The sequence below is a fragment of the Schistocerca nitens genome, chromosome 1 (assembly GCF_023898315.1).
Source record: "Schistocerca nitens isolate TAMUIC-IGC-003100 chromosome 1, iqSchNite1.1, whole genome shotgun sequence".
Taxonomy (NCBI): Eukaryota; Metazoa; Arthropoda; class Insecta; order Orthoptera; family Acrididae; genus Schistocerca; species Schistocerca nitens.
This window is the reverse complement of record NC_064614.1, coordinates 1093298028-1093323084: the sequence shown is the minus strand read 5'-3', so window position 1 is coordinate 1093323084 and position 25057 is coordinate 1093298028. Positions and strand designations below refer to the sequence as shown.

The window sequence follows — 25057 nt, the reverse complement described above, 5'->3', positions numbered from 1 at the left end:
TCCGAAAGGAACCGAATTGGTATACAGTCTGGACCAGAAGACTTGCTTTTATTAAGTGATTTGAGTTGCTTCAGCACTCCGAGGATGTTTACTTCTACGTTACTCATGTTGACAGCTGTTCTCAATTCGAGTTCTGGAATATTTACTTAGTCTTCTTTTGCGAAGGCATTTCGGAAGGCTGTGTTTAGTAGCTCTGCTTTGGCAGCACTGTCTTCGATAGTATCTCCATTGCTATCGCGCAGAGAAGGCATTGATTGTTTCTTGCCGCTAACATACTTCACATACGATCAGAATCTCTCTGGATTTTCTGCCAGGTTTCGAGACAACGTTGCGTCGTGGAAACTGTTTTAGGCATCTCGCATTGAAGTACGCACTAAATTTAGAGCTTCTGTAAAAGATCGCCAGTCTTGGGGATTTTGCGTCTGTTTAAATTTGGCATGTTTGTTTCGTTGTTTCTGCAACAGTGTTCTAAGCCGTTTTGTGTACCAATGAGGATCATCTCCGTCGTTTGTTAATTTATTTGGTATAAATCTCTCAACTGCTGCCGATACTATTTCTTTGAATTCAAGCCACATCTGGTCTACACCTATACCATTAATTTGGAATGAGTGGAGATTGTCTCTCAGGAAGGCCTCAAGTGAATTTTTATCTGCTTTTTTGAATAGGTGTATGTTTCGCGGATTTGAGAATTACAGTATTCAATCTCGCTGCGACAACCCTGTGTTCGCTAATCTCTGAATCGGTTTTGATGCTCGTTACTAACTCAGGATTCTTTGTTGCTAAGAGGTCAAGTGTGTTTTCACGACCGTTCACTATTCGCGTGGGCTCATGAACTAACTGCTCGAAATAATTTTCAAAGAATGCGTTTAGCACAATTTCAGATCATGTTTTATGCGTTGGTCCGGAATTAAAAACGTATTTTCGCCAGCATATCGCGGGTGAATTAAAGTCACCACCAACTATTATCGAATGAGTCGGGTACGTGTTTGATTGAAATCAACCTCAAGTTATCTTTGAACCTTTCAGCAACTTTATCATCTGAATTGGGAGGTCGGTAAAAGGATCCAATTATTTTATTCCGGTTGCCAACAATGACCTCTGTCCATACTAACTCACAGTAATTATCTACTTCAATATCGCAACAAGTTAAACTACTTCTGACAGCAACAAACACGCCACCGCCAACCGTGTTTATCCTGTCCTTTCGGAGCACCGTTAGGTTCTTCGCAAAAATTTCGGCTGAGTTTATCTCCAGCTTTATCCAGCTTTCAGTGTCTGTAACAATTTGAGCATCAGTGCTTTCTATTAGCGCTTGGAGCTCTGGTACTTTCCCCACCACAGCTACGACAATTTACAGCTGCTATACTAATGGTTCCTGTATCTACGTTCTTCCTGTGTTCACCCTGCACTCTTTGTGACTGAAGCCCTTCTTGTGTTTTCCTGAGACTTTCTAACCTAAAAAAACCGCCCAGTCCACGCCACACAGCCCCTGCTACCTGTGTAGCCGCCTCCTGCGTATAGTGGACACCTGACCTATTCAGCGGAACCCGAGACCCAACCCCCCTTTGGCGCAAGTCGAGATATCTCCAGAACCGTCTGAGCCTCTGATTCAGACTCCCCACTCGGCTCTGTACCAGAGGTCCGCAATTGGTCCTGTAAGGTAAGGACTGAGGAGGTTCTCCAGAGACTCGGCGAGGAAAAGAATATGTGTAAAAACGTTGACAAGGAGGGGCACGATTTTAGGACATCATGGAATAACTTCAATGGTACTAGAGGGAGCTATGAGCGTGAAAACTGTAGAGAAAAACAGACGTTGAAATACATCCAGGAAATAATTTAGGATGTAGATTCCAAGTGATACTCTGAGAAAAAACGAGGTTGGCACAAAAGAGGATTCCGTAGCAGAGCACATCAAAGTAGTCAGAAAAGTGATGCCTCAAAAAACAGTTTTCACATTAAAAATTTGGAGGCATTACTTTTCCGCTCGCCCTTCCTATCGTACACACACTCTAATGTGAGTCTTTTACTCAAATATTTGGAAAGCAATAAAACCTAGACTATGGAACAAAGTTGGCTGGACATGTCTTGTTTCACACTGTATGCAACTTGTCGCAGATTTTACGTGTAAAGAGTGAAACATGACAACGACTTGATTTGGGTAGCCCTATCATGATATTTCATGGGCCCCAAGGCTACTCTGGAAGATCGCGTTAGTGCCAATAGTCGTGTGACCATTTTGGATGATCATGTCCATCCTATGATACAGTGCTTATTCCTCGTAGGTGATGGTGTGTTCAAGACAAAAGTGCCTCCTGTCCACACATCGCGCGTCGTCCTGGACGGGTTTTGTGAGCTCGAGGCTGAATTGTCGCTTCTCCCTTGGCCGCCAGTCAGCAGATTTCAGTTATTGAATCTTTTGGTTAACTTTCGAGAGAAGGGTGTGCGATCCCTATTAATCCCCATCATCGTTACTTGAACTTGCCACTATTTTGCAGAACGAATGGAATAAGATTCCCTCTGAAAGCATACAGGACTTATTTATCCATTCCGTGACGAAAGGAAGCTGTTTATGACAACGGTTTTCTACACCGTATTAAACAATGTAACGTGTTGTGTTTTGCTATTTCCATACTTTTGTCCAACCCTCACATAGTGGAACGGTTGTATATACCGCCATTACATATTTTTTGATAGAACGGTCACTTTCTGCGTCAGAGAAAGAGACGTTACGGAATAGTGTTTTCACCAACAAGGGGAGGCCGCCAATTGTGAAATTCAGATTGGATTCATACTGCGCATAATAAAAGCTCAAGGCCAGAGGTGTAATGTGGCATAGCACCAAGATGCACTTCTCAGCCGTTGTCGAGAAAATCGACAGTTAAAAGAAACCGTTGCCGTGAAATACTCTCTACGATTGGTGATTTTCTACAGCGTCGTGGCGCAGTGGTAAGCGCTCGGCTTCGTAATACGAAGGTCGCCGGATCGAAACCCGCGCCATGCAACATTTTTTTATTATTACTTTTTGACATTCAAATATTGCTTATGCGTGTTGGTGAAGGCGGATCGCTCTCCAATTGTACCGCCTCCATTTTTCCGTTTGTTTAACAGGGTGTACCAAAGCTATCCCGTCCGCACTGATTTTCTACGATGTTATAAGTTGCGCTACGGACCGCATCTACCTTCTTTCGAAGTTAACAGGCAACTACGCTGTTATGCGGCGGCTCGTTTCGGCCCATTCAACATCTGTCCTTCAAGTTTAACGAGCGAGTAACGGAGTTTACATTTCATACCTGCCACAGCAAGTTTGTGTTCGTGGGGTCTCTATTCTAATTCGAACGTTTGACTTACGCTATACGTATTCGTTTCGGAATATCGTTTCTACGCCTTCCGTTAACTATACGTGGTTAACATTATGAAGACAATTAATAACATTTGTGAAATACAACTTTGTTTGTGGAAAACAATGATGTTCGAAGTCGCCAGTTTTTCCACGACAAACGACTTTCAACAACTTATTATATGCATAATTGTTGCAACTGATTGCCGGGAATTATATATATATTACAAAAAACAAATACTAAAAAAAGTTGCATGGCCCGAGATTCGATCCGACGACTTTCGGATTACGAACCCGAGCTCTTACCGCTACACCACGACGCTGTAGAAAATCATTAATCGTAGAGAGTATTTCACCGCAACGGTTTCTTTTAACTGTCGATTTTCTCGACAACGGCTGAGAAGTGCATCTTGGTGCTTTGCCACATTACACCTCTGGCCATGAGCTTTTATTATGCGCAGTATGAATCGAATCTGAATTTCACAATTGGCGGCCTCCCCTTGTGAGAAGTAAACTGAATGCTAGTATTTGTATGTACGTGTAAAACTTATTCCGATATAAAATTAGAAAAATTATGATTTTTTAATCAATCAATTCAGTGAATTCTGTCATATTATACAGGTAGCCCTGTGTAAGTGTTGGTGAAAATCTGTATTGGTATTCTTTTACGAACTGTGTAAGTACTTTTCCACTGACAATGTGTTTTCGTGCCACATTACAAAAACCAACATCTGGTATGCGATCTCAGGTTGGTTCAAGACTATCGCTTCTAACTTCTTTCAACTCTGTCATTACTTTACATGAAAACGCCATATTGTATTGCAATTTAGCATCCACATTAAAGTGGAGATTTCACTACAAGTGGATGCAGTCTACGAAGGTCCGAGGAAAATTTGGTTAACGCACCTGCAATACGAACGCGTGGTGTTCAAACGTTGGAAATTAAGACAGCTTTAATTTTTCACTAGAAAGTATAGTAAAGTAAAAATTCCATCCAGAACAAAAAGAGTCAGCAATAACATATGCTGTCATGTGTTTGTAGAAACTTTGAGCGCAGCTATAATCATCTCAGTCCCTATTTATCGAATATATTGTGTCGCAGTAAAATAAACCCACTGATTATGGTGCCACCCTAACACGTAGAGGAAATATCGAACAAGAACAAAAATGAACATAACTATCAATGTTCAGAACCCATTCTTGCAGCAGAATGCAATACTGTAATCTTCACATGGTTACCTTTCAAAGTTATTGACAAACAGTTACAGTTCGTTGTCCCACAAGATTTTTACGGGATTGTTGTATCAACCAGTAAAAACGTTTCGAGGTTGGCTAAAACAAATAGAAAAGATGGTTTTCATGATTCAGGTGTTCTGTCCCCTCATTTCAATAGGAAGCGTGCGGAATGTTAATGTAGCTATGTGAAACTGTTAGAAAATCCCTTTTGAATCTCTTTGAACTCTGGCGTCACGGCTTGAATGTTATGTCGCGTGAATTTTGCACTTTACCTTAGGTACGTATTGATAACACCAAGTCCCGTCATCCGTGATGTTTCCCAGAAGAAAAAAAAGTCCGCAGTCTACATTTCAATCAAATAGCTCCAGGTGCCCCGCATCGCTGTTTTTAGTTCAAGACTCAACTTTTACGTAACGTTTTGGTCACTATTCTCTTCCAAACATTCTAAAGAAAGTCTTTAAGCAATGTTGCTCCATCGAGATCTGTGACAACGTTGACACACCTCGGCCGTAGGTCCATTCTAACACTGCCTAATAACTGATTTGTCAAATGCATATCTGTTTACACTTGTTAGTTAAAGCTGTCAACGTAGTTACCGCAATCAAGTAGTTTATACGCCAGAAAGCGGCTCGCAGCTTTTTTGGACTGTGTGTACATGACGCTTTCAAGGGCCTAATCAAAAAGCAAAGCTTCAGAATAGGTTGTATCAGAAACCAACGTCCAAGCCCGCTGCGACTTATCGTTGACTACATCGGCATGATAGTGGAAGTCATCTTACTTTACCAAAGTGTGCCTATTTTCCCCTCGTGCTTGTGCCACATATTCTGACATTGCTCAAGAAGAAAGTGCTGAAGCGATCCCGGATTGTGATGCTGCAAAAACTAAGGCAGTTCCTCCCTTCAAATTTTGCATGTGATATCTACTGCCTCCTAAACAACTTGAAGAAACTTGTTACTAGAATAGAAATAAGTAATATTTGTAAGAATGGTAGACAACTTAAAAATCTGCTTCAACTTTCCCTCCAGCTGTATACGCAGTTTTCTGTGATCGTAGCAATACTGCTGACTGCACAATACCCGCTATTAAAACGTATCACAGAGTAATCTGTTCCGATATATTTTTTCTACATTCGGTCCGTGTATTTCGGAAAGTACAGTATTTTTGCAATAAGGTTCTGCGTGTGCTTTTAGTCGTGTTCGGCTTTGGTTTTTATCCTGATTCTGCAGTTCATGAAGGAAACTTCTGTAGGCCAATGCTGTGAAATCTTATTTTTTACCACGTTTTGATTTGGTCTGTCCGTCTATTTGTTCGTAAAAGTTTCGCAATACATTTTAAACTAACTTCCAGATGAGCTAATGACGATATTTTAAACATAGCTAAGAACTGTATGAGAATGCAATATTAACTCAATTTGTCTTCCGTGTGGTGAAGGATACTTTGTGTAGGACTGCGATCTCGCAGTTTGCAGGAAAACAGATTGCTGGTAATCCTATGTGAGCTCTAATCATTCTTATTTCTGGCTTCATGGTCTTTACGCGAGATATACACAGAAGGGAATGGTATTTTTCTCGAGTAACGCGCAGAGAAACTGAGCATTTCATGTATGAATAGTCACCTGCTTACTATTATATATTCATGCCGTCACGTTTTTCGTCATAAATCTTTCAAGTACATTCATAGATTTCAAAAATCCAAAATCAAAGTTTACGGGGTATCTGTACGAGGTTAGGTATCTGTTTGGGGGCTAGGATATATAATTTTTAGTCCAATTTGAAACACATTAAAAATTCCACTTTCATTTGAATAGTTATTCTTTCCACTACGATTTTTTGTGTGTAACAGTCCTCGTCAATGGTTAACTTCCGAAGAGGGACACCGTTGCTGTGTGTAACAATTTTTACATCAGTTTCAATGTTTATTGGCGTATGGTCAAAGCTTTTCTGAAAACAATGACCGCAGACTATCATTTCTCAGTTCCCTTTAAAGGTTCAAATGGCTTTATGGGACTTAAGATCTGAGGTAATCAAGTCCCCTTGAACTTAGAACTACTTAAACCTAACTAATCTAAGGACATCACACACATCCATGCCCGAGGCAGGATTCGAACCTGCGACCGTAGCGGTCACGCGGTTCCAAACTGAAGCGCCTAGAACCGCCCCGCCACACCGCCACGCTGTCTTGAAAGCCACGTAAAGTCTCTGACAAGTGATTGTGCGTACTTACTGTTTTCAGACGAGTGTGGGCATTGACCATACGCAAATAAACACAGAAACTAACTTAAAAATTGTTAAACACAGCAACGGTGGCCCTCTTCGGAAGTTGATCGTTGACGAGGACTGTTATAGCGAAACAAATTCGTTCATGTACACAAAAATGGGCTATACCGGAGTGTTTTCAGATGCTAGGGGACCAAACCGTTGAGGTCATCGGTCCGTAGGCTTAGACACTACTTAATCTAACTTACTTTAACTGACGCTAAGGACGGAAACACACACACACAAACACACACACACACACACACACACACACACACACACACACACACACACACACAATCAAGGCGCCTAAGAGCGCGCAGCGGCTACACCAGGGAGATTTCATTAACAAAAATTCTGCATCCAAGTGAGATTGTTTTCTCTGAAGAACTAATTCTTAAATCTATCTAGTTGTGTCCTATCACAATACTATTTATTGTAATCATATTCGTGCCTTATGTAATCAGTAATCCTTAGTTTATTCGATTAATAAGTATTATGAAACATCTCGCTGATATTAGCATTAGCATTTAATTTAGCTCCTTTACTACGTACTTTTGTCTGTAAATATGGATTTTACAATCTAGTTACATCACCTATAACATTCTTTGTTGTATGAAGATGCTTTCCGATTAAATTTGTTTCGTTAAGACGCTTATTCCTCGAAATAAATTCTGTTTCCGAAATCTGTTTGTACAGTAAAAGTTAAAAATAAATTTAAAGCAGGCTAAGAACTATACAATAAATAAGCAAAATATATTTCAAAATATTTATTCTCCCTTAGCACAGGAGTGTTGCAATGACTTAGGTCATCTTCAACACAAATTACATCATTAAAAAAATGCTCTGATGTGATTGATAAACACGTGCGTCAGTTACACCAAAAACGTAAAATTCCCAGAGAAATAATTTTACAACAAACACATGCTGATTAGACGTAGTAGTGATGGTACTGTTGCACAATAGAAGAACCATGCTGCATGTATCTGCTTTCCGGACGATCCCACCACGTGACGTCAGGTCAGATTGCAGCTAGCCAGCAAGTGGCGAACACCTTCCTTTGAAGCTCACTTCTACATCTGAAATACAAAAGTCGAGAAAGTTAATTTATGCAGAAGGAAAAGAAAATGTTCATATTTTCTCAGTGTTCTATACAGGGCAGTTTTATGTCATTTACGTTGTAGCAGAAATATCTACGTCTACACCTAGTTTAGAAAATAATTTCCAATACAGGAAATAGTACCTAGTTAATTCTACTATAAACGAAAGCCAGCTTTCTTTTTAAGTCTTGAAATCGTCATATCCTTAAAAAGCTGGAGAAGCTTTCTTTCTTTAACATGTTCCATGTAAAGTATCAACATAAAGTGACAGGCCAGGTTATTCAAGGGAACAAAGTCATTAAAAGTAAATAGTAACGTAAGTTTACGAGGAATGCCGTCAATCATTTTGACCTTTCATGCAATATTGTAAGGTGACGTTATTTTACAACTTACAAACCGCGTTTACATCAAATACGACATAAGTAAGCCCCTTCAATGATAGGAAAGACAGGTTTGTGCTCGTTCATTAAAAACATGTATGTGACTTACATCGTCTAGTACATTTAATTTAGTTTATAATGTCTGCATGTTGGGTGACGGGGGAACGAACAGAGCTGTTAAACTCGTGGTAGAACGGAAGGACACAGGAAGCTCTCACATTCCTTCGGACAATAGGACGGCACAGCAGTTTCCAGCGCTAATCCCGGAACCCGCGCGTGAGCTGGACCACCTGCAAAAAGGGAACACGTAGCCGGCATGCAGGGGTCAGAAAACGGCCTGGTCAGTCAGGAACACATGGCAGCAGGTATTCGCGTACTTTCCTACAGACATGGAAAGAACTTCCAGAAACTTCGATCTGGATTCTAAACTGCGATTGGTCCCCGTTCAGAAACTAGCGCCTTCCTGAAAGATGATTCGCCACCCAAATTTAAGGGGGAGAAAAGACTTAGCAGCGAAAAGACGAGAGAGGTAAAAAGGGAGTCGTTGCGGGGTCGTGGAGCAGGAGAGTTCTCTTTGAAGTCCACGGCAGTCGATGGACGTCTTCGGCTGTAATTTTGGTGAAGTTCACTTTTGCTATTATCTCGTTGAGGCGAGGCGTTATGCGGTTATAGCTTCTGATCATTACGGTGCTCGTGCTTATGCACCGGCGTGTAGGTAATTGTATTTACATTGGTGAATCACGTGTTCCACTCCGTTCTGCACTGAGGTTTCACACTGCACATTGAGACAATAGTTCCTTCTTGCTATTTAGTACAACAGGGGATGTCAGTTACTCCGCGCCTAATCACAGATCGCGAGACAGAGTTTAAGGGCCAATATTAATACAGGGAGAACCTGAGAATTTTAATCATTATTTCTCTCCTCAGCGATCACAGGCCCTGTAGACCACGCGCTGCATCAACGATCTGCTTCCGCCGCCTTCTACCTCTCGCCCGCGCGACTGCTACGGTCGCAGGTTCGAATCCTGCCTCGGGCATGGATGTGTGTGACGTCCTTAGGTTAGTTAGGTTTCAGTAGTTCTAAGTTCTAGGGGACTGATGACCACAGATGTTAAGTCCCATAGTGCTCAGAGCCATTTTCTATCTCTCGCAGCCTCTCTCCACCCTGCGAACATTCCTAATGCTGCGATGTCCTCTGTGTCATCTTTCCAGCTTTTACACTACTGACCATTAAAATTGCTACACCAAGAAGAAATGCAGATGATGAACGGGTATTCATTGGACAACTACATTATAATCGAACTGACATGTAATTACATTTTCACGCAGTTTGGGTGCATAGATCCTGAGAAATCAGTACCCAGAACAACCACCTCTGGCCGTAATAACGGCCTTGATAAGCCTGGGCATTGAGTCAAACAGAGCTTGGATGGCGTGTACAGGTACAGCTGCCCATGCAGCTTCAACACGATACCACAGTTCATCAAGAGTAGTGACAGGCGTATTGTGACAAGCTAGTTGCTCGGCCAACATTGACCAGACGTTTTCAATTGGTCAGAGATCTAGAGAATGTGCTGGCCAGGGCAGCAGTCTATCATTTTCTGTATCCAGAAAGGCCCTACATGACCTGCAACATGCGGTCGTGCATTATCCTGCTGAAATGTCTGGTTTCGAAGGGATCGAATGAAGGGTAGAGCCACGGGTCTTAACACACCTGTATCACGTCATCTTCGTGGTGTAGCAATTGTAATGGCCAGTAGTGTACGGGGTCGGCCCAATGGTCTTGTTGCCTGGAGAGTTCCTTCAAATGCTTTCTTGGTGATTCTGTTTTCCATTCTGGCCACGTGTCCAGCTCATTGCAGTCTCCTACTTTTTAATTTCTGGATGATAGTGGGTTGCTTCATGAACTGTTCTTTCTTATTCTCCAACACAGGTCCCCAGATTTTTCTCATTACTTTTCTTTTGAAAACGTTCAGTTTTTCCTCTTTCATTCTTTGTAAGCGTCCAGCTTTCTGAACCGTACAGTACTATGGGGCAGATAACAGTGTTGTACATCTTCATCTTTTTGGTGATTGACAAAGCTGTACTTTTGAGTGGGTTGCTTAGTGAGTACAGACATCTTGACCCTGAGGCTATTCTTTCATTTATATATTTATAGGCAGTCTGCCTAGGAAATCATTGTTTTAATAATGAATGTGTTAAAATTACGGTATTTTTCCTTTGGTAGATAGTATTTTCCTGTACCAATTAATCTTGTCTCTTGTGAATGTTTTATAACTTATTCGTTAAAAGGGGACTGGATTTTGTCAGCTTATCGTGAAATTCTATCGTTTCCACAGGATAAAATTAGGAAACGGTTAGGTTATCACATGACAGTTTACATAATGAATGAGAATAACTTAATCCTAATGGGGGACGTACAAGCGTCAGGGCGACTTCAGTAGCGTTAAAATATCCATTGCGCCAATTATCACTTCTACGTTCTGATGGCAAGTCTTTGCCATCAATAGCCAGTAGAACAAGTGGAGGTACGTTAGAATATTAGCGGAATTATTGAGTACACTACTATTTAACGGCATGATCCTGTTCGAGTATGTTCCCCTGCGCACACACATACCTGTACGTTTCAAACTATTTTTTTGAAATACCAGTAGCATAGAAATAAGTAAAACAGACCGTAGAAATGACAAGAAACAAGGAAAGCCTCAGTCATATTTCTAGGAGGATTCAAAATAAAATGTTTCATTTCAAATACCTAGGTAGCATGATCCTAACGATAACACCATTAAGCAGAAAGTACTCGACAACACCATTAAGCAGAAAGTACTCGACAACACCATTAAGCAGAAAGTACTCGACAACACCATTAAGCAGAAAGTACTCGACAACACCATTAAGCAGAAAGTACTCGACAACACCATTAAGCAGAAAGTACTCGACAACACCATTAAGCAGAAAGTACTCGACAACACCATTAAGCAGAAAGTACTCGACAACACCATTAAGCAGAAAGTACTCGACAACACCATTAAGCAGAAAGTACTCGACAACACCATTAAGCAGAAAGTACTCGACAACACCATTAAGCAGAAAGTACTCGACAACACCATTAAGCAGAAAGTACTCGACAACACCATTAAGCAGAAAGTACTCGACAACACCATTAAGCAGAAAGTACTCGACAACACCATTAAGCAGAAAGTACTCGACAACACCATTAAGCAGAAAGTACTCGACAACACCATTAAGCAGAAAGTACTCGACAACACCATTAAGCAGAAAGTACTCGACAACACCATTAAGCAGAAAGTACTCGACAACACCATTAAGCAGAAAGTACTCGACAACACCATTAAGCAGAAAGTACTCAGCAAGACACTGAAAGCATCCGTTTTTTTTTTTTGTTTTTTTTTTTTTTTACTTTTATACAGTCAAATCAGAAAACTTATCTGGGACGATAAAATGGCACGAAAAGCAAAAGCGATCATGTACCACATGTATTTCTTACCAGTGCCTACATAATGCTTAGAAACATGTACCCTACTAAACAAAGACCTCAGCAGAATTCATGCAACACAAATGAGATTTGTTAGAACCATGACTCAGACAATAAGAAAGGATAAAAATCAGGATTGAAGTGAACAGAAAAGTAGCTGGTATTGAGCTTCCTATTACCAGTGTCAAAGAAACGCTGGCTTCAGTGGTATGGGCAAGCAATGAGAATGAACAGCGAAAGCCTCGCCGAGAAGTATTTCAACCTGAACATCGTGGGAAGAACCAAGAAAACTCTGGAGAGAGACTAAGATTAGATGTGGAGGAGAAAGGACACAAATGGGAAGATGTCGTGGAACAGAAGGTATATGAAGATAGGAGATGGCGAGCGCTTGCACACCAAACCGAAGAAATTGGACTTGGAAAAGGATGATGAATACATCGTGTCCTACCTCCTCTCGCCCGGCATAGTTCAGCAACTATGTGGCATGAACTTACACAGGGTGACAGTTATTGAACTATATGAAATAATATCTTCAACTTTTGAACGGTTTGCGACAGGACGTTCAAACTGTACGGTTGGCCGCGAGGGGTGATGGGAATTAGTACGCGCATGTATGGTTTGGTTTAGCGACGAAGCTCATGGGTTCGTCAACCAAAATTCGCGCATATGGGCGACTGAGAATCTGCATTTCGCGATCGGGAATTCTCTTCACCCTCAACGGGTGACTGTGTCGTGTGCAATATCCGGTCACGGAATTATCGCTGCGATAGTCCTTGATGGCACAGTGAGTGCCGAACGGTACGTGAAGGTTTTGGAAGATGATTTCATCCCCGTTATCAAAAGTGACTCCGATTTCGACAAGCTGTGGTTCATGCAAGACCGAGGTCAACCCCATCGAAGCAGGAGAATGTGATGTCCTGTAGGAGAACTTTAGGGACCGCATACTGGCTCTGTGGTACCCAGAACCCACTGGCATGGGCCTCAGTTGGCCGCCATGTTCTTCGAATCTGAACAGATGCGACTGCTTTTTGTGGGGCTATATTAAAAAGGTGTACAGCAATAACCCCAAAACCATTGCTGAGCTGAAAACAGACAACCTGGAGATCATCGAGAGCATCGATAGTCAGCGACTTCAACAGGTCATGCAGAATTTAGCTATTCGTCTGTGTCACATCATCGCCAATGATGGCAGGCATATCTAACATGTTGTAAGAGGTCCATGACTAAGGAATTTGTTGCTAGCGCACTGGAGCAGATGTAATTTCGATGGATTGCTCACGCGCTGCCTGCGATATGTAAGCTATAAGAGAATCTCAGACCAAAGAGCAGTGTTGGCTGCAGTAGGAGCAGTGTGTGGCGGCAGTATCAGCAGCAGCAGCAGCAGCAGCAGCAGCAGCAGCAGCAGCAGCAAAGAGTCTGGTGTGTCGAGTTGGCTGGGCCGGTCGTGGGGAGCGATGGCAGTGCCTGAGCGATGTAGTTAAGGTAAAGAGCAGCCTCGGCAGTATGCGTTATTGATATACCATGTCTCATGTAAAATGTTTTAAAAATCTCTTAATAATAATCTTTCTTACAAAAAATTAACTTTTAACAATCTTTCATCTCAATTTAAAGAATTTACTAATTTCTCCAATCCATGGTCATCCCGATTATTGTAAGAAAAATCAGTTGTTTCTTTTTATACATGACAAATCTATCGGCCAGCATTGCACTGGGCTGTGCCAGAAAAATTTCTTATAGGATCAGATATACTGAGAGGCACCCACTTGCCTTTCTCATACTGTGGCATCAAGCAGTCAGGCCTGCAAGATGGGTGGTTTGCCAAGCGAATGGATTCTTCCTTAATTTATTGAGCAACATGAATTCTCGTATCTCACTATTTAGTTACAAATTATCCTCCTGCATGAATAATACGCAACGGAAACACGCATCTGACTATCAGTGATTTATAGAACCCTGACTGCACACTACGCACTGGCAATACCACACTTACTTTTTGTCTTTGATTTAACGGCTTTTATATAAATTCGGGACATTATGATAACATACAATTTAATGAAAAAGGCCACCAATCCCTTTCTATTCACTATTTGATTTATTCCTAAACACACAAATTCTACAACCTAGAACAAAATCACAAGAGAAATTCCGCCCAGTGGGCATGGCTTTACGTTAGTGAATCTCTATACTATGGTCTCGTAATCTATTTGCCCCAACAGTGCACTCCCTGGATCGGATGGTGGATCTTTTATTATACCTCACACTTCGTCTCTCACATTCATCCTCACGAAACTTTCCTCCAGATCGAGCGATACAGAAGGAACAAGCATAACCCACAAATCTTTCGAAACTACCTTGCTACTCCCATGCAAAACACACATACCCAAATTACAAGACATACACATCACAACAATATGAAATATTACACAACGAACGGTTACAACTTCATCACTTTCCGCTTTCCCACTTCAATCAATATCTATCCCAGTTTCACACGACACTGCCCCACTTTGTAATTTTACTTTCCTACTGTGAACTCTGGAGATAAACGCACGTCTTCCTGTGCAATGCAAGCCAAGTGGCGTTGCTGGAAAAACGGCCGACTCACCTTGATTCTCTCTCAGAGTTTAAATTTAGTGTCACACGGAATGATATTTCTTAAATACTTCAACTTATGATACACACGCTATTAATTCTTAAATATTTCAGCTTATTGTACACACGCTAGTATCTCAACTTATAACTACACGTGGTCTCATTGTGACCGTTGGTTTACTACAATTCCCTTAAAATTACCTGCCTCACTTTGTAATTTTCCCCACAAAAGTTCCTAGGAAAGAGAAATGATTAGTTCTAACTACTCAAATATTCCACATCCATACCATGCCTCCACACTTTCATTACGGAGCACAACAAAAAACAGGTCTTTACAGCAGAAGGTTCAGCGCCAGAGTGCCGAAACATGGCCGTATTCCGGTTCTCTCGCACCTCTGTCGAAGTGGGAGAAGCACCTTGCTACCTTATTGGTCAGCCCCATTTCAGACGCTCCAAAGCTCTGGTAACTTCCATCTCTTTGATCTCACCAAAGGTAGCCAAAGGATCGACTCAAAGATGATCATATATTCATTCAGTTACACCACACAGATCACACCAAACTGGATGTAGGGATTTATGTTGAGGAAGTGCACATGTGATCAATTAAATAAATAGTCATTCTTTCCCACACTGGTATCCGGCTTCGCTGTATTAATTGAAATTGAGTTACTTTTACACAAAAAATGTGTTGTTCTGACAAGAATTTCGTACCTATTCTCAATGTTGGGCGGTACTGTACCCTTTCAATACATGCGTCATCCGGCGACCTTATTGAGGTAAGAGTTTTCAATTTAGTCAGTATGATCTTTCGGGACCGTGACTCAGCACTGCTGACGTCCAAAATTTACCAGTTTAAATTCACAGTCAATTATTGAAAGGTTATAAGTGAGTCAATTTTATTGAGAGGTTAGTCACATTTTATTATTGGTAGGTTACGGAATTTATCTGTTTGTAGGTTATACTGAAAGTGAATGATATAATTATTTTTTACTGTTGGGAGGTATTTTAAACCTTGTTACGCTGAATGTGAATGAATGCTATAATTTTTTTTCCTTTTTTTTTACTGTTGGGAGGTTACAATGTCATTACCTTTATCGGAATATCTGTAGTCTTTTATATGTTGAATGAAGGGTGTACAAGCAGTACTTTGTAATCAATTTACTATTTTCCTACACATCAATAATTGTCACCACGTATATCATTTGAAGTCCCAAGCAAAAATGCTGAGCAATGCCGCCTCTATAGCCCTTCATAATTGCGAAAGTGTCGCCGGTGCAGGATTTTGTGCACGGAAGGACCTCTATTATATCCTGTAAATGTTCGACGGGATTCATGTCTATCGATCTGAGTGGCCGTATCATTCGCTCAAACTGTCGACGATGTTCTTCAAACCGACTGGGAACAGTTATCGCTCAGTGATATGACGCATTGTCATTCATAAAAATTTCATAGTTACCGAACTATCAGTTTAATACGTCACAGCTGCAAAATACTAACCAGAAGTCTTTCCATTAGTCTGAATGGGAAAACTGATAGAAACCGACCTCGACGAAGATCAGTTTGGATTCCGCAGAAATGTTGGAACACGTGAGGCAATACTGACCCTACGACTTATCTTAGAAAATAGATTAAGGAAAGGCAAGCCTACATTTCTACTATTTGTGGACTTAGAGAAAGCTTTTGACAATGTTGACTGTAATACTCTCTTTCAAATTCTAAAGGTGGCGGCGGTAAAATACAGGGAGCGAAAGGCTATTTACAATTTGTACAGAAACCAGATGGCAGTTATAAGAGTCGAGGGACATGAAAGGGAAGCAGTGGTTGGGAAAGGAGTGAGACAGGGTTGTAGCCTCTCCCCGATGTTATTCAATCTGTATATTGAGCAAGCAGTAAAGGAAACAAAAGAAAAATTCGGAGTACGTATTGAAATCCATGGAGAAGAAATAAAAACTTGGAGGTTCGCCGATGACATTGTAATTCTGGCAGAGACAGCAAAGTACTTCGAAGAGCAGTTGAACGGAATGGACAGTGTCTTGAAAGTAGGATATAAGATGAACATCAACAAAAGCAAAACGAGGACAATGGAATGTAGTCAAATTAAGTCGGGTAATGCTGAGGGAATTATATTAGGAAATGAGACACTTAAAGTAGTAAAGGAGTTTTGCTATTTGGGGAGCAAAATAACTGATGATGGTCGAAGTAGAGAGGATATAAAATGTAGACTGGCAATGGCAAGGAAAGCGTTTCTGCTGAAGAGAAATTTGGTAACATCTAATATAGATTTAAATACAGGAAGTAGTTTCTGAAAGTATTTGTATGGAGTGTGGCCATGCATGGAAGTGAAACATGGACGATAAATAGTTTGGACAAGAAGAGAATAGAAGCTTTCGGAATGTGGTGCTACAGAAGAATGCTGAAGATTAGATAGGTAGATCACATAACTAATGAGGAGGTATTGAATAGAATTGGGGAGGAGTTTGTGGCACAACTTTACTAGAAGAAGGGATCAGTTGGTAGGACATGTTCTGAGGCATCAAGTGATGACCAATTTAATTCTGGAGGGCAGCATGGAGGATAAAAATCGTAGATGGAGACCAAGAGATGAATACACTAAGCATATTCGGAAGGATGTAGGTTGTAGTAACTACTGGGAGATGAAGAAGCTTGCGAAGGAGAGAGTAGCATGGAGAGCTGCATCAAACCAGTCTCAGGACTGAAAACAACAACACGTTCGAGAACGGCTGCAAATGGTCTCCAAAGAGCCGAACATGGTCATTTTCAGTCAATGGTCGGTTTACTTTGATCAGAGACCCCAGTCCATTCCATGTAAACACAGCCCACATCATCATGGACCCATCACCAGCTTGCACAGTGCCTTGTTGAGCACCTGGGTCCATGGCTTCGTGGAGTCTGCGCCACACACTAACCCTACCATCAGCTCCTACCAGCTGAAGTCTGAGTCCAGGCCACAGTTTTCCAGTCGAGGATCCAACCGATATGGCCACGAGCCCAGGAGAGAGTGTGCAGGCAATGTACTGTTAGCAAAGGCACTAGCGTCTGTCTTGTTGTCATAGCCCATTAACACCAAATTTCGCCGCACTGTCCTAACGGACACGTTTGTCCTACGTTGAACTTTGATTTCTGCCGTTATTTCATAGTTTTGCTTGTGTGTATCGGCACGGATAACTGCGCACACGCCGCTGCCCTCTGTCGTTAAATGAAGGTCGTCGACCACTTGTCTGTGGTGACAGGTAACGCCTGAAATTTATTCTCGACACACTCTTGTCACTGTGGATCTCTGAATATTTAAATTCCTAACGATTCCCCAGATCGAAAGTCCCATGGTTCTAGATCCAATCATCATTCCACACTCATTGTTAATTCCCGTCGTATGGCGATAGTCACGTCGGAAACCTTTGCAAACGAATCACCTGTGCACAAATGACAGATCCGCTAATGCACTGCCTTATTGTAGCTTTTGTACTTGATACTACCGCCATCTGTATATGTGCTTGTCGGTATCCCATGACGTTTGTCACTTCAGTGTCAATATGTTGGGATTACGTGGGAATAAAAGGCACCATCTACGAGATTCGATCCAGTGACCTCGGGTTTACTCTCTAGTCTGCAAACTCTTAATACTAGCGACAAGGAATATAAACACGCCTTAGTTGTTCAAACTTTATTATCTCGAAAACAAGAACCGCGCCTTCCTGTTTACATATCCCGAAGTCCTAGTCATGTCCTATCCGCCTCACCCCCACCATCACCTACCTTGGCCTCACCATTGACCATCACCTTACCTGGATCCCTCATCTCTGTTCCATCCAATCCAAAGCCCACAACTCACTCCTAAAACGTCTCTCTGGCCGGACATGGGGGTTGCACCCCTCTATCATCCTCCACACCTACAAATCCTTAATCCGTCCCATCCTGATATGCCAGTCCCACCTGGAGATTTGCCGCCGCCGCCCCCCCCCCCCCCAAATTCTGTAAGTCCCTCCAGATCCTTGAGCGTCATGCACTCTGTCTCGCCTTCCGTATACGCCTCCCGTCCCCCACGCGGATCCTCTATGACGTCATTCCTTTCCACCATCTGCTCCTATTCCTCGAACGTATCCACATACTCTACACCTCCCACTGCCTTGATCCCCCTCACCCCCTGGTTGCTCCTCTCCTCTCCCGTCCCCACTCCCTGCCACGCCTTCACTGTTGTGTCCCCCCTACCCTTCATCTCTACACCCTTCATCTCCTTTCCAAGGTGGCTTCCATCAACTCCCCCTCCTGGATGATTCCCTCTCTCCCTCCATTTATCCCTCCTATCAACCCTGATCCTCACCCCCCCCTCCTGTCCTCCGTCCTTTCCCTGGGCTCCCTCTTCCCCCTTCCATCCTTTGTTTCTCCCCGCCTAACCTCTCCCTACCTCCTTCCTCCCCCCCCACATCCTTTTGTCTTCCTGTCCGCTGCCTTCCCCACTCCCTGTCGCATCTGCCCAGCACCCCCACCCCTCTTATGGGTCCTCATCCTCCATTGGCTCCTTGCCCCCCCCTTTCGCTTTTCCTCACCTTCCCCCCCCCCCTTTTTTACTTTCCCATCATCTGACCAGTTTCCACCCTCCTGCTCTCGGCTGTGGTATGTCTTATTTTAGTGCAGTGTTCCAGTGACTGTTCAGTGTTGTTTCGTCTTTTCCCGTGTTGCGAACAGAAAACCTGCTGTCGCTGGGTGTGAATTTTATGTCTTTTGCGAACAGAAACCAGACTGTCGCCGTGTTTTTTACTTTATTATTTTACCTGTCTGCTTCATATGTATTTTATTAGCATCATCATCCCTTTGTTCTCTGTTTTAAGTTCCACGATTTTTTCGCCATGTTACCCTTTGCCCCCGATTTTGTCGTCCGTTTTTTTTATTATGTATTATCTTCTTTTTTTAAAACAAAGTCTGTAGGCTGAAGAGCGGCATACTAAGCTGCTGCCAGCCCGCCCCCTTCGGGAGGGAATCGAAATTCAATAAAGAAAAAAAAAAAAAAAAAGAGTCGTGCCCTAGGCTGTCAGGATGAAAAATTGCTGAGCAAAGTTCGTACAGTCCCTTGTCAGTCCCTGCTACCCAGAGAATTTTGAAGATTGTACTTAGTGCCAATTAAGTAAAACTATAGCAGTGAGCAAGGGAAGTGAGGCTGAGCAGCTCACCGCGTCCGCAGCGCTGGGCGCACAGCAGCAGCTGGAGGCTGTTGTAGGTCTGGTTGTCTGTGCCGCAGACGGGGTCGTACTGCAGCGTGGCCGGACAGGGGCAGCCGCCCACCGCGGCCTCCTCGTCCGTGCTGGGCAGCGGGGGCGGGGGCGGCGGGGGAGGCTCCGACGAGGGCTCCGACGTCGACTCTTGAGGCCGGTTCGCGAACACACCCAGCAGCAGCGGTCGCGCCGCCGCCTCAGCATGCAGGGTGGCTGCGGATAGAGTACTCTGCTCACTACCACTATGTACAACCAATACTGAGAATACTCCTTGTCTTACACTTTCAGAAATTCACCAGTCAGCTGCAGGAGGGGCATCCGGGCTCTAACGAGCTCAGTTCCATCCTGACGAAACTCCAAAGTTGAATTTAATATCCGCCTTCTACAAGCTTTCGGGAGAGTCCGTCGCCACCTGGTAATGGCCGAGGCGCATTCAAAATTTAACTACGTCATGTAGCTGCAAACTCGAGGAAATTCTTTGCTTACATCAGCGTGAGACCATGTATTCGTACCCATCTTGCACTGTTCCAAAAGGCGCCAGTTTCTAATTCAGCCTACTGTGCAAAGTGGAGAACAGCATGTTGTGAACTAACCACACAGCCAATCCATTCCTCGTTGTCGCCTAGGAATCTGGGGTCTTAAATTTCTTAAATATTTGAAATGTTCAGAATGCAACCGTATGGACAACTAAATTTGAAATATGAATGTAAAATGACTCGTTTCCATATCATTACGTTTTATCGTGAAAAATGATCTGTGGGCCAGCCAGCCGGCCGACTTTAAAATTTCCAGTCGATCTACAACGTCCATCTTAATCAGAGTTGCTAAAACTGGATACTTCGCGCAATGGGCACCCGTACAGTACGCTGGCAGCGAACGTCCTGAGTACCAGGTGCACCGGTATGAAATGAGCGTTAAGATACAAATGTGTCGATAGGGAACATTTGTTGTGAACGAGCCTTATTTTCTTTTGTTTGGTTGGTATGACATCTGTCAAAGATATTTAGTATACATCAAGTCATGGAACAAACATATGTTTTCATCCTGTTAATGTCGAATTTTGTACCAGAAAGTGATGATTTGCGGAAAGCATTAATTTTTGTTTTCATTTGAAAAAGTGCTGCAGAGTCGCATCGAATGCTTGTCGAGGCATATGATGATCATGCTCTATCAGTAGCAACATGCAAAACATGGTTCCAACGGTTCACAAATAATGATTTTTATGTGAGAAATGAATGTGGAAGACCACCAAAAAAGTTCGAAGACGCCGAATTGCAAGCAATATTGGATGAAGATGATACTTTGAGTCAGAAGCAAATGGCAGCAATGCTGAATGTTGCACAATGAACAATTTCTGACAGTTTGAAAGCTATGGGAAAGATCCAAAAGTGTGGAAAATGGGTGCCACATGAACTGAATGAAAGAGATGAAAAACCGAAAAACCATTTGTCGAATTTTGCTTCGAAGACATGAAAGAAAATCAATTTTGCATCGAATTGTTACTGGCGATGAAAAATGTATTTATTTTAAGAATCCTAAGCGGGAAATATCATGGATTAATCCGGGACAACCATCAACATCGTATGCAAAACCAGATCGATTCGGCAAGAAGACAATGCTCTGTGTTTGGTGCGATCAGAAAGGTGTGGTGTATCATGAGCTAAAACCGGGTGAAACTGAATACTAATAGCTACAAACAACAAATTATCAATTTGAACTATGCATTGACCGAAAAAAGACCAGAATGGGCCAGAAGACATGGCAAAGTAATTTTTTTACACGACAATGCACCTGCACGCAAAGCAAAACTGGCTCAGGATACAATCAAAACACTTGGCTGGGAGCTGCTACCCCACCCGCCGTATTCACCAGACTTGGCCCCTTCCGACTACCATTTGTTTTCACCAATGGGACACGCATTGGCTGAGGAACACTTCGATTCCTACGAAGAAGTCTAAAATTGGGTGTGATTTGTTTGCTTCAAAAGACGAACATTTCTATTGGCGTGGTTTCCACAAATTGCCAGAAAGGTGGTCAAAATGCATAGAAAACAATGGTCAGTAGTTTCAATAAAATTTTTTACTTTCAATTCAAAATTAGTGTTTCATTTTCACAGAAAACGCTAATTTCATACCGGTACTGCTGGTACTTGCTTGTCATCAGTCTTGCCGCTGTCACAGCTGGTACTACGAATGCGGAATCAGCTGGAAAGATACGTTCTAGTGCAAATAGCGTCCGCCAAGAATCCCAGTGGAAAGGGCGGTGGTTTTTCGTGCCAATGTGAGAAGGTGCTAAATGTTTAACAAATCGATATTGTTACAGTGACAAAAATTAACGTTGAGCAATACTGGAAATTGAAAGACTGACTTGTACCAGGGGGTTACAATTAAAATGCAGCTACTCACAGATCAAGTGTGAGCTGTGACCACCGTATCGCACCGAAACTTTGTGGATATTCCAATGCTTTAATGCAGAACCAATTTAAGCTGAACTAATTCCAATTTTGCACACCAGGTGCATATCTGGCATTGTACAGCATATCGTCGATGTCTAATGCTCATATTGAACGAACTACGTAAGTGGCAGTTAATAACATCAACATTATCCCTTTCCCACTTGTTTGACCTTTTCTACCAACGTCCCATTGCTAAACCATTCCCAGCACCAAATTTGCACACGGTAGCCGAAATTGCAATTTTTTTCCAGCGTAAATCTGTTCGGCATTAACGCATGAGTATATCAACTTTCGCTGCCATACCATAACAATAGTTCACACTAGACCTCTGTGAGTAGCTGGACCTCAGTTATGACCAGCCAGTGTAACAGTATTCAGGTCGGTGAGCGTTTGTAACTAATTGCAAGGTTAACAGAATTCGTTCCCAGTCAGAAGCTCTTATTTCAGTAAACTTGATACAGACTTAATATTATTGAAGTTACACTGCAATCTTATTTACCTGACAGTTATTTCTAGAAATTTGAAGCTACAAAGTGAGTGCGAGGTTTGAAACTGCTCGGGAACATAGACCACTCTATAGGGCCATTTTTGAAGGAATGGTTCGACACTGACAGTGAATCTCCATGTCCTCTAAGTAAACCACAATTTAAAACTGTCTCGTCACGCAACTGCACACCGTATAGAAGATCTTGGTGCAGTGGTTCATCGACAACTAACGTTGAGAGAGCCTCATTTCACTGCATATTCTCTGTGCCTTGATAAAAATACCGGCGTTACCGATACAACACAATTGGGTACTTTCGACCGAGCAGTGGGTACAGATCTGAACATTAAAAAGGGACCCCATGGTACATGTACTCGGGAAGATGTTTCGTGCAGTTTAACATGTTCTTGAGAATACGAATCTGCTTTGGAATAATCTAGTTTCCGTCGCCACTGATGGCCAGCGGTGATGGATTTGTGGGTCTTCTAAAAACTAAGTAGCACCCAGGACAGAAATTTCACTAACAAGGGGAGACGCCAATTGTGAAATTCAGATTCGATTCATACTGCGCAAAATAAAATCTCATGGCCAGAGGTGTAACGTGGCAAAGCACCAAGATGCACTTCTCAGCCGTTGTCGAGAAAATCGGCAGTTAAAAGAAACCGTTGCGGTGAAATACTCTCTACGATTGGTAATTTTCTACAGCGTCGTGGTGCAGCGGTAAGCGCTGGGGTTCATATTCCGAAGGTCGCCGGATCGAATCTCGCGCCATTCAACCTTTTTAGTATTTGTTTATATATATATATATATATATATATATATATATATATATATATATATATATATATATATATTCCCGGCAATCAGTTGCAACAATTATGCCTATAGTAAGTTGTTGAAAGTAGTTTGTCGTGGAAAAACTGGCGACGTCGAACATCATTATGTTTTCCGCAAACAAAGTTGTATTTCACAAATGTTATTAATTGTCTTCATAATGTTAACCACGTATAGTTAACGCAAGACGTAGAAACGATATTGCGAAACGAATACGTATAGCGTAAGTCAAACGTCCGAATTAGAATAGAGACCCCACGAACACGAACTTGCTGTGGCAGGTATGAAATATAAACTCCGTTACTCGCTCGTTACACTTGAAGGACAGATGTTGATTGGGCCGAAACGAGCCTCCGCATAACAGCGTAGTTGCCTGCTAACTTCGAAAGAAGGTAGATGCGGTCCCTAGCGCAACTTATAACATCGTCTAAAATCAGTGCGGACGGGAGAGCTTTGGTACACCCTGTTAAACAAACGGAAAAATGGAGGTGGTATATATATATATATATATATATATATATATATATATATATATATATATATATATATATAGCAAAAAATAATAAAAAATTGCATGGCTCGAGATCCGATCCGGCGACCTTCGGATTACGAACTCCAGCGCTTACCGCTGCGCCACGACGCTGTAGAAAATTATTAATCGTAGAGAGGAGAGTATTTCACCGCAACGGTTTCTTTTAACTGTCGATTTTCTCGACAACGGCTGAGAAGTGCATCTTGGTGCTTTGCCACATTACACCTCTGGCCATGAGCTTTTATTATGCGCAGTATGAATCGAATCTGAATTTCACAATTGGCGGCCTCCCCTTGTTAGTACACTGTGTATAGTGTATCATCAAGTGTGTGTAATGTAATTTGACAAGCTTGTAATGTTAGGTCTGTAAATTTTAACGGTTGACAGGACAATCTGAATTAATGGATTAGCTGGAATCTGATTTCAATGGTATTCAATGTTTCTGGCAGGTAAGGTGGCTAAATAATAGTAAAATCTTTGAACGTTTCCTTTTTTGCTTGATCAGGAAAATCTTTATGGATATGAAAGGAAGGTCCGTTCCTGAGCTTTCTGGTCCTCAATGACTGTGCTACCATTTCTACTGAAATAACGAGTCATTTGAGTATTTTCAATGACTCTTTGCAGGAAAATAATGAATTAGTTGTATATTTTTTTAAATTCGCGCAATGCAAATTAAGCTGGAGATCTGGAAAAGTTAGTTCCAAGACAGATGTGTCATTCCTTTTTCCGACTGTGACGAAATTGGCACGTAACATTAATAATGACCGTCTTGAGTCATTCCTTCAGTCTATCGGTAACTTTGATGTAGCATTCGCGGAAAGACTCGCGAATTTTAGATCACTTGAGCCAGATTTTGATATCTTCATGTCACCATGTTCGGCTGACGTCAGAACTGTCCTGCTGATGTGCAGTTAGAACTAATACACCTGTGATGTGACTTATTGAGGACAATCTTTGAACAGTGGACAACATTCACTCTGGCTCTTACCTTCCACGGGATAGGTTTCCTCAACTACACGCAAAAGTGGCAGTTACAGCGTGCATTTTCTGGTGCTGCATATTTATGCAAACATTTTTCTCAGCCTTTAAGCTTTGCAAATCGAAACACTGAACGCTAACGACAGAGCC

The 25057-nt window shown here is 42.2% G+C and overlaps 1 protein-coding gene across 1 annotated transcript in view; it reads right to left on the bottom strand.

Annotated features, from left to right (window-relative positions):
* Window positions 1–7613: 7613 nt before the first annotated feature.
* LOC126238308 (uncharacterized) overlaps window positions 7614–25057 on the bottom strand; it is a 36310-nt gene continuing 18866 nt past the window's right edge. The window contains exons 2-3 of the mRNA XM_049947782.1: window positions 19583–19837; window positions 7614–7907 (exon numbers count right to left, since the gene is read on the bottom strand). Coding sequence (XP_049803739.1) covers window positions 7861–7907; window positions 19583–19837 — 302 coding nt within the window. The 3' untranslated portion in view covers window positions 7614–7860. The remainder of the gene's footprint in view (window positions 7908–19582; window positions 19838–25057) is intronic.